Below are 14,592 nucleotides of genomic sequence, written 5' to 3' on the forward strand. Positions count from 1 at the left end.
TCTATAAGAACCTTGCTGACGGAAGAACTGGATTGTATCTGGCAGAAGCATTATGGCCTAGTGGGTAGAGATTTTGCCTCAGAGGCAGGAAACCCTGGCTCTCCTGTCCTAGTGACATCAACAAGTCTAGGCCCTCCAAGGTCACAAGGTAAGAAAAGTGGGAAGACCTTCTCAGACTTGTACAGATGTTGTGTGAAGAGTTAACAATAATTGAAGCTGCTAATAATCTGCCTCTGTTTGACTGCCTTTCAGTTGTCTGCAGCAGAAAGTTTAGCAGGAAGTCAAATGTTAGAGTCAGGGGCCTAGATCTGAATCCCAAGTTTCTGACTTAATGACTGGGATAAATCCATCCCTACTCTAAGCTTTGAAGACCTCCTCTATGGAAGAGGAGGGGAGGTGATCACCCAAGGCTTTTGGGAAAAGTAAAAGAGGTGCCGGAGGCCAGAGAGCTTTGAGCATCTGAGCGAGACCCATTTGGCCTGTGACTACTTGGATGTAGGCACTACCAGTGAGGAAACGCCCTTTACCAGTGAGGAAACGCCCTTCTCCAGTGCAGGCCATCCCTTCTCTGCAACTTAATCTGAGTTGCCTAAAGTACTGACGGGTAGGTGACTATAACTGGTCACACAGCTAGTGTGTGGCAGTGGAATCGAGCCGAGGCCTTCTTGACCTGGCCCGGGGGGAGGTCGGCTCTAGCCATCGTACCATCTTACCTCTCATATTTGTAAAAAATACAGTCATGTCATCCACACTGCAACTTTCCCTATTGCATAACAGATCAAATGGGAATTTTATTGGGGGGGGGGGTTGCAGAAGCCTCAAACATGTGAACGTTGGCAAACAACACAAACAAGGTTTAGAAACTCATACTTTCCAAAAGAAAAAAAAAAAGATTAAAAAACAACCACCACCCCAATTGCCTCACAGAAGAAAATAAAGACTTAAAAGAAAGTCCTAATTACACAAAATATGTGTCTAATATTGTATACTTTTAACATGTGTTATCTTTGAATACTATCATAATTCAGATTTGTTTCCTTTAGTACAAAGGGAAGGCCAAAACCTCTTATGTAGGTTTTCTAGATTGTGCCGCACCCCTGACCCTGCAATGTGGAGGGGATAACTGTATATGTATGGGAGTGATTAAGACTAAGAGCTGAGAGGGACCCAGCCTCTGTATCAAAACTCAGGGGCCAAAGGAGGCAGCTTGGCAAAAATGACTGAGTCTTGTGGCTTGACCCCAGGCTGTGTCCCCACTATCCTTCTTTGACTTTCAATGCCTCCCTCACCTCTGAGCTTTTCCCCCTTCCTCTGTGCCCTGCCTCTTCCCACTTCCGTTCTCCATCCGTCTCTCCTTCCCCACCCCATTTGGGAGCAGATTGGTAACTGGCATGTCCTTGCTTTGCAGCCATCTTGCCACCCTCCTCACCCATCACCGTCACCGCCATCCTTCAAGGTTTTGGATCGATGCCATTCTTTACCCCTTTCTCAGAGTATACCCATGGGGTTGGACCAGATTGGCTGGAGGAGACGCTTGCTTCTCAACCCAGGTAGGTCCCCTCGGGTCTCGGCGCTTTGGACACGTTTGGGTGGGCCGAGACCGTCCCGTATCCCGTTCGTCCCCCGACGAGAGCGAGTAGTCGTCGGTAACATTTAATAGTACCTACACGTCAAGGTAGCGTCGGGGACTATGCTAAGTGTTTTCCCACTGTTACCTTATTTGATCTTCACAACAACCCTGTAAGTAGGTACTCGTATTATTTTCATTTACACTTGAGGAAACTGAAGTAAACATGTAGAGTGACTTGCTGAAGATCACCTAGCCAGTAAGTATGAGGCCAGATGTGAACTCACATCATCCCGATGATAGGGCATCAGACCTGGAATCAAGTCTGTTGTCACTTGACCTTATTTGCCTCGATTTCCTTATCTGTAAAATAAGCTAGAGAAGGAAAGGGCAAATCACTCTGGTATCTCTGCCCAAATGGGGTCACAGAGGGTGGGCTGAACTACAAATAGCTTCCTGACTGTAGGATCAGGACTTATCCCCTGCCCGGCCTAACTGCCTTGGGGTAAATTCATCTCTCTGCACCCCCTTCCCCAGAGCTGTTTGTGCTCTCCAAAGGCAAGAGCAAGTGTTTGAGAGTCCTCCGGCTTGGATTCTCATCCAGGCTCTGCTATTAACAGGCCTTGGCACTTTAGGGATGCTTGTGGGCCTCTATAACAGAAAGGACCTGGACCAGTTTGGTTTTTTTTTTTTTTGATCATTCTTCCAGCTCCAAATTTCTTTTGTTCTAAGGCTTTTTCCACTGTGGACATTCGGAGCTGCTAAGCTCTTGGCTCTCAGGCTGGAAGGGACCTTTGAGGTCATCTAGAACAACTCTCTCATTTTACCGAGAAGAAAACGGAGACCTGTGGTAGGGGAAGGGGAGGGGGAAAGAGTCGACAGAGCTGGGAAGTAACAGGTGGAAGCTGTTCAGCTTCCTTGGACTGTGAGGACCTTCGAGTCCCAAGTGTAGGCCTCTCTCAGGAGTACTTTTTCAGATGCCAACCCCTCTGGGAGATTGAATGCACTGCTTTCTTGTCTCTGAGTAGGAAACAAAATGCAAAAATGGCCTTCTCTGAGAAGGGAGGTAGGTATGGGCTTGGCCTTGGCTTTGAGGAAAGAGCCTGGATGTGTAGGAAAGGATTAGTCCCCCAAAGGTGAATGGAGATCAAGCAGGACTTAGAATGGCTAGAGAGAGGGGCAGGCTTAGAGACAAGAGGACTCAGGTTCAAGACCCGCCTGTGACACATCTTTGCTGTAGGTTGTCGCACAAGTTTCTGACCCTTTCAGTGGCTTGGGCCCAGTTTGAAGACTCAGACTTGGAGAGCAGGGGCTTATGGGCTTTGGTGGAGGCAGTTTCCTCTCTGGGAGCTCCTCATACCAATGAGACCACACATGTGGCCAGGCTAAAAACAAAGAGAACATGGAATAATAAATTCTACTTCTCTATTTTGACATAAGGTATCCAAAGGGTTTTCCTCAGTACAACCTTGTGAGCTAGGTAGTGACGCTAGAGCATTATCCACTTGCATGTTAGAGGCAGAGTTGAGAGAGGTTCCATTAGATTGTAAGCTCCCCGAAGGCAGGAAGAGTCTTTTGTCTCTCTCCAGCTCTTAGCACACTTCCCGGCATCCAGTCTAAGGTCCATTCGAACACTGATTTGAGGTCTGTGACCCAGTTCTTCCCCCAAAGTTGACGGGTGTTCCTCACGGGTCTCCCGTTGGCCCCCAAGTAGGCCAGAAAGTGTTCGTAGCATTGGTTCGGCTACTAATATCCTGATACCCACCAGAAGCTGGGAGTGGGCCCCAGTAGAAGGCCCGGTAGGGCTAGACTTAATCCCCGGTTAAAAATGGGATGGGATGAGGGATGTTATTTATAGGTCTGGGGTGAGATGCATGCCCCTGGGAGCTGGCAGGCCCCACCACCATCGCCATTACCATCACCGTCAGCTTAACAGCTTGCTCTCACCTTAAGGATATAAGTGGCTCCCACGTAGCAGCTTCCCTTCTCGAGGTCCCAGCCAGACACCCTTGGCTAAAAATAATCCTGGGGAGGATGCTGACATCAGAACCCTCTTTGGGAAGCCAGCTTCTATCAGCTCCTCCTTTCCGGGGCCCGCTCCAACTGGGTGGGTAGATAAGTGCCCGCAACTGGCCAGTGTGGATGATTCAAGCCTGTGCTATTAGAGAGATGATTTCCTTATTATTAGCCATAATTATATAATCGACAGTTATCGTGTCGTTCTATGAATCCTGTGTATGATAAAATGATGGTGTCGAGAGGTGTTTCTGTAGCCCTGTGAGATCCACAATATTTTCTCCATCTGGAAGATGTAGCACAGTCACAGACCCTAAGAGCCAGAAAGGGCCGCAGAAGCAATGTTCCCTATCACATCCCTGACCGGTGCCCGCAGCCCCTTCAGCTTGGGGCTGATGTTCATCCCAAAGGTTTTCCACCCATGGAACAAAAATTTGCTTCCCCATAATTTCCACTGGCGGCCTCCTATTCTGCCCCAGGGGGCCACGCAGAACAAAATCACATCCCCCATCCACTTCCAGTGCTTCAAGTCATAGCATGCTTTCTCTTCCCCTCCACCTCCACCGCATGTGCCGTGGCATCCGCAAGAGCACCCAGTGCTCCGGATGAGGTCCAAGCCCAGGACCAAGAATTGAGGGAGTTTCATTGTTATATTCCTAGAAGCAAGCTCTGATCTTCCCAGTGTAACCAGAGCTCACATTAGCTTTTGCTGCTGCCACATCTCATTGTTGTCTCCTGTGGAGCTTGCAATCCACTAAGAACCTCAGATTTTTTTCAGATCAATCATGTCTCTCTCACATTGTGCCTCTGACATCATTTTCTTTTCTTTTTTTTTTTTTTTAATAACTTTTTATTGACAGAACCCATGCCGGGGTAATTTTTTACAACATTATCCCTTACACTCACTTCTGTTCCGACTTTTCCCCTCCCTCCCTCCACCCCCTCCCCCTGATGGCAAGCAGTCCTTTACATGTTAAATAGGTTACAGTATATCCTAGATACAATATATGTTTGCAAAACCGAACAGTTCTCTTGTTGCACAGGGAGAATTGGATTCAGAAGGTAGAAATAACCCGGGAAGAAAACAAAAATGCAAACAGTTTACATTCATTTCCCAGTGTTGTTTCTTTGGGTGTAGCTGCTTCTGTCCATCCTTGATCAATTGAAACTGAATGAGCTCTCTTTATCGAAGAGATCCACTTCCATCAGAATACCTCCTCAAACAGTATCGTTGTGGAGGTATATAATGATCTCCTGGTTCTGCTCATTTCACTTAGCATCAGTTCATGTAACTGACGCCATTTTCTTGAACCCAAATGTGATGCTTTGCTTGGACCCCCCATTGTTTCATTTCATTTGATTCAGCCCAGTTTCCTGGCCTGTCCAACTCCCTCTGAATCCCTGCCTCTCTTTCCCATCTTTGTCAGCTGCCATTTGGATGAGGCTGCCAGCTCAGCCAGGCCTTTATTTCAAGCATGGCTGACAATGTTAAATAGCTCAGGGTCCAGCACTCGTTCTTGGGATATTCCATCGGATACCTTCTTCTAAGCTGATACTGAACTTCTAACGGCCCCTCGTCGAGATCGTCCATGCGTGCAGCTCAGAGCCCACTCACTGGGGCACATCTAGCCTCTGTCCCCCATCTTTTCCACAAGAATAGTGTGAGATACTTTATCAAAAGCTTGGCGAAGGTCTGGGAAATTATGACTGCTTTATACCAGCAATCTGCTGGTACAGTCGACACGTGAACGGGAGTGACTTGTGGTTTTCCAGCGTCTCTTTGAAGACGTGGCCGGGCCCCGGGCTTGGTGTCAGGAAATCGGGGGTAAATGATTGGACCAGATGACCTGTGGGGTTCTCTTCCAACCTGAACTCTAGGATTTTGTGACCTATGGTCAAAGTCTAAGTACAAATCTTTTCATCTGGGACAAAAACAGTTTCCTAGTTCTCTGGGCCTTCTCTCGTCCCCAGAGAGATGGAGTAGCAGCAGCAGAGGAGCAGGTTAGATGGGGAAGCACTGTGGGGTCCTCGAGCTTCTTCAGATAGATGGGCCAAGCATCCTTGACAAGGGGGAGGGGGCGCTTCTGTGAGACCTCATTTTTCCTAAGGAGTGAGAGTCCTAGAGAGCCACGGGTACCTTGAGCAGGGGATCCAGGCTTCTTTCAAGAAGGGGAACTGCTCCCCTCTACCAGGAATTTTGCTTGAGTAGGCAGGGACGTGACCTAGATCACCTCTTTTCTTACCCTCCCCTCCTGCTCTGAAAATAAGGCTATTCTGGAGCGAGGGGTGGGTAAGATGCCAGCCTGAGGCACCTTAGACCCAGAAATTCAGGGACCAAGGAAGCATGGCCTCCCGGGTGTCCACTCTTAGGGTCCAGCCCGCTCTGGTGACCTCTGTCCCACCCACCTCCCAGCCTTCCAGGCTCAGAATGTCCTGACGTACAAAGCACGGCACGCTCCGTGCTGGGTTTTCTGAGATCATCCTTCCTACGAATGCCTTTTTTTTTTTTTTTCTGAGGGCAGTTATGTGGGCAGTACAGCCTGTACTCAACCAGGAATGTACTCCAAGATGGGGGGCCCAAGAAGATGACGAATCCATCCCAGAGGACACAAGGCTGGGATGCTCGGCCGACGGCTTCAGTTGAGCAGGCGGGAGATAACCGAGGCCGTTCTCCCTCCAGAATGTCTCACGCCCCAGAGAGTGGGGCCCCAAGGGAGGAGAGAAGAGAAGGGGGAGGAACAGTTTGGACAGGGGAAATGATGGGATGCTAAAGAGGTAGTGTAGTGCAGCGGCTAGAGAAGTGGCCTTCCTTCAAGAAAGGCTGGGCTTCCACGTTTGCCTTGAGCACCTCCTGGCTAGCTGACCCTGGGCACAGCGCTAAGTCTCTCAAGGTCCTAGGCAAGCTTTTGAAAGCAGAAGTTGCAGGGAAGGGACTCATCTGTATTGGTGGAAAGAGTTCCCTATACAAATGAAATCACAAGTTGGGTTGTCATCCTATGTAGCGCGTATTATGGGCCGGGCAGTATGCTAAGTTCTTCACAAATTTCATTTCATGGGGTCTTCACGACAGTGCTGAAAGGCCTGTATTTTCTGTTTTACAGATAAGAAAACTGAGGCAAATGAGATTAAATGACTTGCTTAGGGTCACACAACTAGTTTAATGTGTCAAGAGGTAGGATTTGAACTCAGGTCTTTCTGACTGCAGGCCTAGTACTCTGTGCACTGCTGCCCCCTAGTCACCTGCAAGAATGGCTCATACTTTTTTAGTGTTTCAAGGTTTCCAGGGTAATTTCTGCCCAAAGATGTAGGGGGAGGGTGGAGTTACTTCTCTCAGAGAGAAGTAACTTACCTGTGGTTACACAAGTCATGTCACTGTTCTCACTCCCATCACATCAGTGCTAAAGGCAGAGAACTTAGAGATCGCTGGGGCCCGGTCCTCATTTTTACAGTTGAAAAAACCCACCGAGAGGTTAAATAATTCGCTCCGAGTCGAAGGTGCGATTGAAAATCAGCTCTGCCATTCCGAGTCTGATGTGCCATCGTGTGTGTCCCCCGAGGCACTTCCTTGGCGGCCTGGTGATCGAGCAGGATGACTGCTAACCCAGGAGGGGCGGGAGCCTCCCAGCTGGCCAACCGTGTGTGACCACAGGCCTGTCCTTTAACCCTGGGAGCCACATTTTTAGTATCAATGCCTGGCTCTTGGGAAGTTCCAGCTATGAGCTTCTCACTGGCTTTTTAGTTCCCTCCTGCCGGCCCAGAGGTGGCCCTTTCTTTTCATGTTATTCCTCGGCACTCAATCTCGGGCTGTCGACAGACTCACCGGACTCCTGATGCCAGAAGACCGCTGGGGATGTGGGATGTCACTGTCCTCTCTCTTGGCCTTCATTCCATCATGTGAATTCCCTTCTAGGTGTGACATTCTGTGTCTTTACTAACAGAAGCGTGCTTCCTTAATGAAGAAAGCACTGGACTGGGCAGGAGGCCAGATCCACCATGGTGCCTAGTCCAGTGTGCCATGGCACGTAAGGCCTCAATAAATACAAATGTGGAAATAGGTTTAAAACGATTGTACGTGTATAACCTGTATCAGCTAACTTGCTGTCCTGGGGAGGGAGGAAGTAACGGAGGTGGAGAGAAAAATCTGGAACTCCAAATCTTACAAAAATCAACGTTGAAAACTATCTTTACGTGTAATCGAAAAAATAAAATATGATTGAGAAAAGAAACAAATGAATACTTGCTGATGGTTTGGTTGAAGACCCGGCTCGGCTACTTCATAACCCCAACCTGCCTCTGCAGATTTCTTCCTATTTACTTCCTTTCTTGTGCTCTCCGAGCCAGCCACACAGGCCCGCGTGCCGTTCCCCACTCATGACGTCCCACTTCCCTCTCCGGATTTCCACTTTGGCCGCCCCAGTCCTACGAAACCCATCTCCCTTATCTGCCTTTCTTCAAAGCTCCTCTCCAGCTCCCTTCCCACGGGAGCCACTCTATCCCGGCCTCCCAACTGCTCAGACCTCCCTTACTAAATCGCTTTGTATTTATGGCCATATCTCCCTGGTTGTATGTGATTGTTTATGAACGCGTCTCCCGGCTAGAACGGAAGCTTCCCGAGGGTGGAAACTGTTCTGTTTCGGTGCTGCGTGTATGTAAATACACATAATACTTTACATAGTATGTGTTGAGTAAATGCTTCCCGTTGATTGAAGTCAAAAGGCCTAGCGGTGGAATCCCAGCGGTAACCCCGGTCCCACAGTTCGGCCTTCATCTCCTCCCCGGCCGGACTAGCCTCCGAGGTCCCTTCCCGCTATCGTTCTGGATTCGGCGAGTTCCCTGCACCTCAGCCGAGCGAGTTGGACTAGATTTCCCCAAACAAACAATTTCTCTGCTTTGTCCCCACAGCAGGTACAGTCCTGAACTCCAAGACCCTTGAAGTCCAGAGGGAAAAACGAAAGAAGAGACAGCACTGGAAGCCTCTAAAACCAGGGGCCGAACAAGTACTCGTTAACAAAGTAAGGACTTACTTCTTGTTCCTCTGGGGGCCCCGGCGGGCGGGTGGCATTTAACGTCTCAAGGCTTTTCTCTTGCTGGCCACATTTTAAGCGCCAGCCCTTCCGGCATTAGAAGTAGAGGTGATTTTTAAAATGGCTTTCTGAGTTATTATATGGAGAGCATTAACCTTTGGGGCTTTTTTTTTTCTCTGAAATGAATTTCTCTGAGAGACAAATCTGAGTCCTTTTATGGACCCCCACCGCCCACTCCTGCCCTTGACTTTGGCTGCCTTCCCCAAGCAGATGGGGAAACTGTGAGATTTCAAGCCCGAGGTTATTTGGCCGGTTTTTAGGAACATCCCGCGGGCTCCTGGCTCTCTTCAGAACTCCCGGGTGATATATTTACGGGCCCGTCTCTTAGGGAAATATCAAGGCAAGCTGGGAGTTCCGAGGGTGAGCGTTAGCAGGACCGTGTGCTTGCCAGTGTGTGTGTGTGTGTGTGTGTGGACCCGTGCGTGTGGTCTTTCATATGGCTGTCCGTGCGTACGTATTTATGTATCTGTTGTGGAGTTTTGTATGTTCAAGTATCCTAATGCGCACACGTCTCTGTCCGTTGTCTCGGACGACACGGGGGGAAGCTCTGTAGCCAGGTGGAAAGAGAAAGAAGTTTCCCTAGAGACCGAAGAGCTGCATTTTGATCTTGCTGCACCATCATGAGTATGAATGACTTCATCTCCCCGGGACTTTTCATATGTTCAGTGAGCATTCTGGACTAGCTGGCTTATGAAGACCCTCCCTTCCAGCTCTCTATGTCAGAGCCTCTGGTTGTGTGTGTGTGTGTGTGTGTGTGTGTGTGTGTGTGGCCTTCTACATGCTATATCGATGTGTGCCTGTATCCATCTGTGTGTGTATTCATGTTCTCTGTGTACATGTGAGAGCATTTGTACATGTAGACCCTGCGGTGTATAGATTTGTTGGAAAATATCCACCTAAAATCCTTAGAAATATGCACGTGGACGTATGTGCTTGCATGGGTACACGTATGTTAGAAAATACAAGCTCCAAGTCCTTAGAAATGACTGGCTGAAAAAGCAGTGCTCAGACAGACAATAGTCTCCCTCGGACTGCTCTGCACAAAGGACTGGGACCGCTCTGTTCCCTCGGAGCCAAAGGGCAAGAACACTCAGGCCCACTTTGTCTCCAGATTTCACGTAAGCTGCTTTCTCCGCGTCTGTCCTCCTCGACCTCAGAACTGTCAGGCTGCCTCAACTTCAGAAAATTACCGTATGTACTTGAAAACAGCATTAAGTCATAGGAGGTTTGAAGTTATCTTGGAAAGACAGAGACTCGGTGACCTGACAAGCAGGGCAAATCTGAGGGGAGCTCGGGAGTTTGAAAGCACGGGCGGATTTCTTAGCGTCTACTAGATCAAATGCTCGTACCGGACAAAAGGGGAGGTTGAGGCCCACACAGATGAAGCTACTTGTCTGAGTCTCTGCGTTAGAATTTCAGAATTCAGAGCCGGGTTCCCAGATTTCCCTGCTCTTTTCTTTTATAATGCACCAAAGGCACCAGACCTCTGAACCGGCTTAAGATGAGCAGAAAAAGTGGGAGGATCCAGAAACCTTGAGCACCCAGCCCTGGTTCCCGGGCCCCGGGCCCTCGTTCCGGGAGAGCGGCCAGCAGCCAAAGCTTACTTTCCTCCGAGATGTCTCAGATACTTCCTGAGATGCTGATTTGGAGGCGTCTCCCTCTCTCGGGGCCTCCTGGGGCTGGTTGATCTCTTAAGATTCCTTCCATGTCCAAATGCTCCCCTCTCCCAGCTTTGCCGGATTCCTTCGGTAAACAGAGGCCAGGAAGCCGATTTCGATGAGCTGTTGAAGGGAAATCTCCCCGATGATTAGACCTGGCCTGAAGTGGAATAGAGGAATAGCAGAAGGTAGATCGGCACATGCTAGGGATACTGGCAAGAGCGTTCTTGGCTTAATGCCTTCTCCCCTCAGAGGGTTGGTTGAACCTCTGCCAAGTTGCAGGGCATCGCCAGGGGGTGGCACTGTGGGGAAATCTCAGTCATTCTACAGATGACTCGGGAGCTGAGGCTCCTCTGGGCCTGAGAAGTTACCGATATGTTCAGGGACACATAGTCAGGACTCGAATCCAAAGCTGCTGTGATGCTTAAACTTTTGCTGTTGTTTAGTCCTTCTAGTCACGTCCGACTCTTTGTGTCATCATTTGGGGTTTTCTCGGCAGAGATACTGAAGTGGTTCTCCAGCTCATTGTACAGATGAGGAAACTGAGGCAAGCAGGATGAAATGACTTGCCAGAGTTCTATACGGTCAGCAAGCGTGTGAGGCTGGATTGGAACTCCTCTTCCTGAGCCCAGACCCAACGCTCTATCCACCGCAGTGCCACCTAGTTGCCCTAGATGCCTAAACTAGCAAGTATAGAAATGAGATGTGGCAGTGTTCTTGATGCCAGTGAAAAGAGAGCCGTGGAGTCTGGTGAGGAAGGGTTGTTATTAAGAGGGGTGGCAGGAATCACCGAAGGCTTCCTAAAGGAGATGGCATTTGAGCCGGGCTTTAAAGGGTGGGATCAAAAGCTGCAAGGGACCTCAGAGACCATCTAATCCAACCCCCTCAGAGGAAACTGAGGCCCGCGGATGGCATAGGATCCTCATACGGAAAAAGATCTCAGAGGTCTAGTCTAGCTTACTTTAAAGAGGGGGAAGTTGAGTCTCATGGAGTTGAAAAAGTATGTGCAAGGGAGAGCTAGGTGGCTCAGTGGATAGAGCACCAGCCCTGAAATCAGGAGGACCTGAGTTAAAATCTGGTCTCAGACACTTAACAATTCCTAGCTGTGTGACCCTGGGCAAGTCACTTAACCCCGATTACCTCAACAAAAAAAAGAAAGAAAGAAAGAAAAAAAAAAGTTTGCCCAAGACCACACAGAGCATCCTAAATATAGTGCTAAAAAGAGACCATAGAAGCCATTGGGTCCAATCTATGCATGTTACAGATAAAATCACTCGGGTATTAAGAGATAAGTGACTTAGCCAGGGTCCTACAGCTAGGAAAGGTCTAAGGCAGGAAGTGAACCCTCGTGTTCCTGACCTCTTAAGGTCTGCCTTGTCGTCACCATAATGTAGACAACTTCAGGCCTGTGACCCTCCTGGATCCTCGTGATGCCCCCAGCAAGAGGAAGGGCAAATAGAATATCAGAGGGACAAACAGCTTCCCATAAGTCCAGAACATTATCAATGATATTCCAAGAGATTGTCCCCGCCTCGTCCGGTCCCTCGGGAGTCGCAGAAATGTATCTGTGTGTCGGGGGCCTCTCCCCGGCTTTCCCTCCTGAGAAGTATGGAAGCCAGCCCCCCCATCCCCGATCCAAAACCAACTCAAACTCGCTCCCGCCCCCCCAGGAAGTTAAATTTAGCCCGGCTTCTTTCTTCTCTGCTGCTAGGCTGAGAAAATATTTTTAAAAACTAATTCATTAATTACTTGATAACTGTAGAGTGCTTGAGAGGAGTGGGGGAGGGAGGTTGAAATTCTAAATCGGGCCCTAAGCCACTGATTGAGCATGTGACTTTTGCGGGCCCTTTTGGGACGGGCCCTTTTGGGACGGGTCGGCCGGAGGGGGACTCGGCATTGACATCGTGCCCCTTCCGGGAGGATTTTAGCTTTTCCCAGCTCCTCCATTCTCTCAACCTCCCCCAACTCCATGAGTGACCTTGGGGACAGATGAGCCACTCTGCTCTCCTCATGTAGAAGGAGGCGTCTGACCTCCAAGAAGTGCCCGAATCCTGGAGATTTGCCAGGTGGGGGGTTAGAGACTTAGTCTGGATTTCCCAAAGACCAAATTAAAACCCTTCCTAGTCACTTTTACCTAAGTGACATAGGCTCCGCTGGGTAATGGTCCCCATTCCCGGAGATCTTTAAGCAGAAACCGGCTGCTCCCAGCCCAGCACCATTGGAGAGGGCGTTCTCGAGCAGGCGCAGTTCTGGCTCCAACTCATACGCCATGATGGTGCGGTTTGGTTGAGTTTGGGGTTTTTTTCTGTCAGTACCGAGAGGAAGCATGATAGAGTGGATAGACTATTAGGCCGGGAGTTGGCGATACTAGTTCGAATCCAGCCTCGGGCATTTCCTAGCTTTGTGACCTTGGGCAAATCAATTCATCTCTGTCTGCCTCGGTTTCCTTATCTGTAAAATGAGGATTTGCCCTTCCTGATCTAGAATTCTATGGACTTGAGGGTTTCAAATCACGTCTTGAGAGAGTGAGAAAATTCAGCTTTGAGGCAGATTTCTCTACCTATAAAAATAGCCTCTCCAAAGGGCTGATGCCATGGGGTGAGGGTGGGTGTCGCTGAACCTCTGTATTTGAGGGAGCGGTGGCTTGTCTTGGGGGTGTGAGGATTGGCAACTCTTTACAGAATAGGAAACTGAAGCTTACGGGAAGTGACTTGTTCAGGGTTACGCTCATGTAACTACGGTGAAAATCTCATCATCCATGGGGGTACGGCGCTGCTTTGATTCAAGAGACAGTTCAAGGGAAGCAGCCTAGTAAACATGCCCTCCAATAGTTTAGGTTCCAGTCCAAGCTCTATCATTTCTGGTCTATGTGACCCTAGACCTTCAGCCTCAGTTTCCCCTTCTATAGAATGGATCTGAGGTCCCTTTTGGTTCTAGATCCATGCCAGGTGATGGAATCCGTGGTTTGGGGAAAGGGGAGGGGGAATTCATCTTCTGTGGCCCAATCGCTCTGAACTCGTTTCCTCATTTATTAAAGAGGGATGATGATAAGAATATTTGGAGCACCGCATGTACACCGGTGCGGGCGTGTCAGGAGCCTTAAATGAAGATTATGGATATCGACTGGGCTATAAACCCTTGAAGCCGTGACTGGCCTTCGTCAGAGTAAATAATAATGGCTGATCTCCTGCAGAGGGGGAAACTGAGGCCCATGGTTTCAAAGCATCACCTTGCTCATCCTGAGTCAGAGCTGTCCCCCTCCCTGAAGCAGAGGGGGTTTTAGACATCTGGAAAGCACTGGCACAGAGAAAGTGTTTAATAAATGCTTATTCCCTTTCCATATTGAGTGGGGAGGGATGTGGAATATGGAGGGAAGGAGTCGGTCATCTTCCCGGCCTCCTGAAATGCTGCTCGAGTCACTCCGGCGATGCCGGCGGAGGAGCGTGTTGGCAGGGGTGGCCCGGGGCAAGCTGGGGTCTTCAGCCGTACCTCGGCACTGGGCGGCTCAGCCTCGAGCCTCGCTCTGAATTTGGAAGCGGGGGTCCGGGTTCGAGTCCTGGCTCTGCCTCTCTCTAACCGTGTGAGATTGGGCCAGGCTTCTCTCCTGGGCCTCACTTTTCTTTTCTGAAAAATGAAGTATTTTGATCATCACTAGGGTCTCTTCCAGCCTTTAAATCTCTGGTCCTATCAATCAATGAGTTGGGGGAGAAGTGTGATAGAAAGAGCCTGGATGGTGGAGTCCAAGTTTCAGATCCCATGTGACCTGAGAATGTTCTTTCCCCTCCCTGGGCCTGTTTCCTCCAGACTCCCGAGTCTGGATTGGACCCTTCCAGGTCTAGCCCTAGTATCTTTTGGTCACTCTGGTTCAGGAGACACGATTAAGCACCTTCTGTGTGTCGGAGGGTGCCGCGCTGCCGTGGCAAAGAGAGGGGAGGAGCCTGAAGTTGGTTCGGGTGCCCACGTCCCCGGATCCCACTCCTTAGGACCTCATGTGAGCGAGGCTGCTCGCCATAGGCAGGGAGCTGGCCCCAGCTGAGGCCTTTGGGGTGGCCTCCGGCTCTCACTAACGGGCCCCTCCAGAGCAGGAACCCAGAGGTCCTGAGAAGCTTGGGAAGCCCTTCAGGTGGGAGGGAGGGGGGCCGGTAGCAGCCAAAGCTTCTGGTCCTTTGCTGGCCCCTGGCTGAAATTCCTGGAAATTCTCAGCCGCCTCATGGCCTAATTATGGCTTGCAGCTGTTGACAGGTGTGCGTGACGGCCACGACTTGGC

General features: G+C 49.7%; 1 protein-coding gene across 3 annotated transcripts in view; it reads left to right on the forward strand.

Annotated features, from left to right (window-relative positions):
- The window catches only part of ARHGEF9 (Cdc42 guanine nucleotide exchange factor 9), a 244,133-nt gene that overhangs the window by 32,651 nt on the left and 196,890 nt on the right, over positions 1–14,592 (forward strand). For all 3 annotated transcript variants that reach the window (XM_051969022.1, XM_051969023.1, XM_051969021.1), the window contains 2 exons: positions 1,409–1,550; positions 8,486–8,595. In XM_051969022.1, the coding sequence (XP_051824982.1) occupies positions 1,409–1,550; positions 8,486–8,595 (252 nt within the window). The remainder of the gene's footprint in view (positions 1–1,408; positions 1,551–8,485; positions 8,596–14,592) is intronic.

This window comes from Antechinus flavipes, chromosome X (genome assembly GCF_016432865.1).
Source record: "Antechinus flavipes isolate AdamAnt ecotype Samford, QLD, Australia chromosome X, AdamAnt_v2, whole genome shotgun sequence".
Taxonomy (NCBI): domain Eukaryota; kingdom Metazoa; phylum Chordata; class Mammalia; order Dasyuromorphia; family Dasyuridae; genus Antechinus; species Antechinus flavipes.